Genomic DNA, 4426 nt, shown 5'->3' on the forward strand with positions numbered 1-4426 from the left:
ACCTTTGGATATTTGACTCTACTTAAACCTCATTTAATTAAAACCTTATTCATTTCTTAAAGCATTCTCTTTTACTTGTTTTTGTTCCTAATGTCTACAATATCGCAGGAAAGAAAATATAAAGCCATTGTGTATGCCTAAAGCCCTCCTCCATGTTTAAAACTATTCTATAAAAACTAGATTGGTAGGGCTACAAAGGCCTTAGAAGATAACTTCCTTGCACCATAACCACTTCGAACTCTTGTCTTAGTAAATGCAACCTCCATGAGTACTTGAGAAATTACCCAATATATCAGGGGAATCAAAGACTAAGTCATCCATGCAAATGATGACATAGAAGACAAAGAAGCGAGTTGTTGTTCCTAGACTCGGGGGGGTCACTCATGAATATATGTATATATAACGTGAGTTCAAAATAAGGGATTTTTAAAACACCATTTGTATACATTTTTTACATACAAAAGGGTGTCATATAAAGGGATTACTTACAGATTGAATAGAAAAGGGTTGTGTTTTATTCAAGAAAAATTCACAAATTAGGATATTTATCCATCGGCCATGAACACACGTTATATAGAGAATATATATATAGTGAACCCCCTGAGTTCCTAGAAACAAGATGCCAAGGTCACCCAAAAACAATCATTCTTGGATGTTGTAACTTCCAACTATATGAATAAACCACATAGTAATAATTTTGGAAGTGAGAAATAGAACAATAGCAACCCCACACAATTGATCATAGAGCAACCTTGAATTTGAAAGGGAAATGGAACAATATCAATCCAATGTTGTTGCTTTTTGAGCAATCTTGAATTTGAAAAGAAAAGCAACCTAACCATAAGAGTCAGACTAGTGGTATCTAGCAGACACTCTCAAGTCTACTTCAAAGACTCAATAACCATCAAAATCTTCTAGTCCAACAAAGGATTTCAGCCTATAGTCATTCTCAATTACTGCTACTACATTTACCAAAGAATAGCAAGCTAGTTCTTCTAATGTCAATATACATATTGCACAATGTTTTATTTTCTTAGTATTACTTCCCTCTTAGCTAGAAAAGAATCCATTAAAATGGAGAATGTGACAAGACAAATCAATGAAAGAGTAGTCCAAAGATAACATATGTAAATCTATTGCCAAGTAGCTCCACGAAATCCAAAATTTCTTTTGTCTTAAAACCAACTTATAGAAAAGATATATTTTAGAGATGGCACAAGAACCAACCAAACAAATTGGTTAGCTATGATCTCTTGTTTTATGTAACACGATGCCATGATGCGTGTACTAGAATATAATGCCTCGTAACTAGTATAGGAGCCTTACTAGAAGACTAAAACATGCAATAACTGCATTGCCAATGACATAGCAAGAATATAAATATGCTTTGGGTTCTCCATGCAAGATTAGATAAAGCCTATTACAAACTTGAACTCGAAACTTATTATGCCCATTTCTTCATATTGCACCTGTCTCTTTCCTCAAGCTATTATGAATGTGATCTATGGCTTAGAGTAGAAGGGTAAGACAAGAATCCCATTCTTGAGGGAGTGGGATGCCATCATAGCACCATTGAACAAGTGAAGTCTTGCATAAGGCCAATGTTGAACAATGTTGAGCCACAAAGATATCCAAGTGCAATCCAACCAATGTGGCTCCCACATCCCTCGGGATAAAGCCCTTGAATGAAAATTTCAAATATCATCCTCTACATTGTAAAGTTCTAGATGAAGAGAAAATACATGTTGCTAGTATGTTAGAAATGGGAGTCACAATATGTGATGCCATATGGTATATCGCATACCTCGGTAATAGGCAACATGACATAGATGATTATGCTATGTTTCATTATATGATGCACATTTTTTATTCTAATAATTCATTAAATTATCAGTGCTACATAATAGTGATACTCCATTGAATGAGGCCATTTAATTTATGTGAAAATGAGATCCTTCTTTAAGAAAGGACTAGGAAAGTTCTATTCATCTAAAGAAGCACAATATTGTAAATTTCACCAGCCTAACTTTGTTCGGAAGGATGATAAAAAAAGGTTGCCCTTCAACAAAAGGCATAGTTCCTTTCACATTTGAGGGCTGAGGGCCTTGGCAGGTTCCTCCCGTGTAGTAATATGCCTGAGGTGAAAAAGAAATTCCTTCTTCAATAAAGGAGTATGAAAGTCCTACTCATCTAAAGACAGGCAATATTGTCAAATTTGAATGAATTGAGGGCTGAAGGGCGTGACAACTTCGTGCCGTGTGATATAAGTAATAAGCGCTGAAAATGCCTCACGTATTGGTGATGGCCTCCGAGGAGAACTCTGATTCCGACCTGGATATTAAACGCGTCGTCGTAAGTTACAAATTGGACCACGGTTGCCCTGGTCGAGCGTTTCACGTTCCACGTTTGAATAGGTCGGATCGTTGAGGTTGGCGATAGCCCAGGTCTCATACGTGGGACAAGAGACCTCGAGCAAGAGATGTAGCAGCGATGTCGAAAGGCGACTTTGTCCATGGTTGCCGTTCTCTTGGATGGGGACTTTGTCCGTGCTTGCCGTTCTCCTGGATGGGGACCGCGGCACAGGTCGACTGCACACTCACGATAACTAATTCATCGACGGGCCAACGATGTCGCTTGCTGACTTTTGACGACGTCCCAAAACATGTAAAGCAGTCTTCTGTTTCTATCAGGATTCTGCGCTGGTAATTATATATAAGAGTGGAATTGGTACGCAAAATTAGATGAATCAAGACTCAAGAAGTATAGGTGCAGATCATAACACAACACAACAGACCATATATTTCACTCAGATCAGTACTCCTCTTGGTAGAAGTGGCATCAGAAAACACCAGCAAATTTAGATCAGCCCACACAACTAATTATACGACAATATGGCTGGTGCAAGCTGCTGCGGGTCGTCGCTAGTAGGATCACTGGCCGTCGTGACAATGATATTGATGAGTATGAGAGGTGAGTTAAATATTGTATCGGCCACTTCCTTCAATGTGGCCAACCATTGCGGGGCCACCCTGGGCGTGCAAGTGCGCGAGAACGCCGGCGGTCCGTCCATCGGAACCACAGGTTTCTCCCTGGCGCCCGGCGAGTCCAGGCCTCTGACCCCCCCGAGTGGCTGGTCCGGGAACTTCGGGACGGGCACGCCGAGCCTGCTGGCCGAGTTCACCATCAACAACCCGGCGGGCACGGACTTCTACGACGTGAGCGCCGTGGACGGCTTTCAGCTGGGCGTGGGCATGAGCATCACATGCAACGGCGCGAGCGTTGCCTGCAGCGCGGCGGCTTCCATCTGTCCCTCGGCAAACGTAAACGGCAACGCATGCGTGAACCCCAACCGCGATGACCCCAACACCAGCTACGCCCAGAACGTGCGCGCTTCCTGCCCCGATGCCTACAGCTGGTCCGGCGACGACCACGCCACCCACGGCACGCCCACGGGGGGCACCTGCGGCATCACCTTCTGCCCCTGAATACCCGCCTATCTCTATTAATATATGGCGTCCCGCACTAGCGCCTCGTTATTAGTGCAAGCTGCTGCGTACCAGCTGTGCCTTGTAATAAAAATGTCCGTCATCCGATTGTGAATGCATGTGACTTTGACATTGGATAAACTTTCCATGGTTGAAATGGAGTACTTTCAAAACTACCCATAACAGAGTACTGATTCGAGTCATGTGCCTTACTTCTGAGTGAATTTTGGAGGAGGGGGTGGTCTAATTAAATCGCGTGCAGCTCTCGTCGTCATTCCAATGGTCGACTAAGCATTTCCGCACCTATAATCAGGTGTTTGTGAGTACACAAGCCTGCAAGAATTTATCATCAAATTAGGCTCAAGACTTCTGTATGTAGCATCAACGCACCTGTAAGTGCTTCCGGAGTGTATTATCATAGCCACAAGCCGATAATTTAACATCAAATTAGACTAGTGAAGACTTCCGGTTGTTATCGTCATGGCAATCGTGGGTTCCGGATGCCCTGGTAGTAAGCCAGGTTGGAAGTCATAAACATCGTAATCGTCTCCGGGTCTAGCTCCTATACACGCGGAACTGCATGTGCGACGATAGTCCAAAGCGACCATGGAAAAGGAAGCCTCCTTTTGCACTTTCATATATCATGATTTCCCAATCTTCTTTTGACGTGCTTTGTAAGCGATAAGATTTGCCAAGGAAGAGACACAAGTCATGTTGCACATTGGTCATGATGCGTCGCAAAACATGATTATCAATTTTAGTATCTGAGGTGGGCTGAGCTTTACGAAACGCATAAAAGCTCATCGTCTCTCTATTCGCAACGTCATTTCCTGTCATCGTCCGTGGTAGACCGAGCTTTTAGAAAAGAGGTCAAAGATCGTTGTTTTCCACACTGGACAGGACAGCACTGAAATGGGAAGCATTTCCGTAGGACGATACTA

The 4426-nt window shown here is 42.7% G+C and overlaps 1 protein-coding gene across 1 annotated transcript; it reads left to right on the forward strand.

Annotated features, from left to right (window-relative positions):
- The first annotated feature begins 2753 nt into the window (after nucleotides 1–2753).
- On the forward strand, nucleotides 2754–3824 carry LOC148035899 (pathogenesis-related protein 5-like). Its single transcript, XM_087679023.1, has one exon. The coding sequence runs from the start codon at nucleotides 2892–2894 to the stop codon at nucleotides 3483–3485; it is 594 nt and encodes a 197-aa protein (XP_087535149.1). The 5' UTR covers nucleotides 2754–2891; the 3' UTR covers nucleotides 3486–3824.
- Nucleotides 3825–4426: the final 602 nt, after the last annotated feature.

Source organism: Lygodium microphyllum, chromosome 5 (assembly GCF_053477565.2).
Source record: "Lygodium microphyllum isolate KBCC chromosome 5, Lygodium_microphyllum_v1.1.10, whole genome shotgun sequence".
In the NCBI taxonomy this organism is placed as follows: Eukaryota; Viridiplantae; Streptophyta; class Polypodiopsida; order Schizaeales; family Lygodiaceae; genus Lygodium; species Lygodium microphyllum.

Coding starts and splice junctions, on each gene's coding strand:
- LOC148035899 (XM_087679023.1), top strand. CDS start 2,892: ATGGCTGGTGCAAGCTGCTGCGGGTCGTCGCTAGTAGGATCACTGGCC.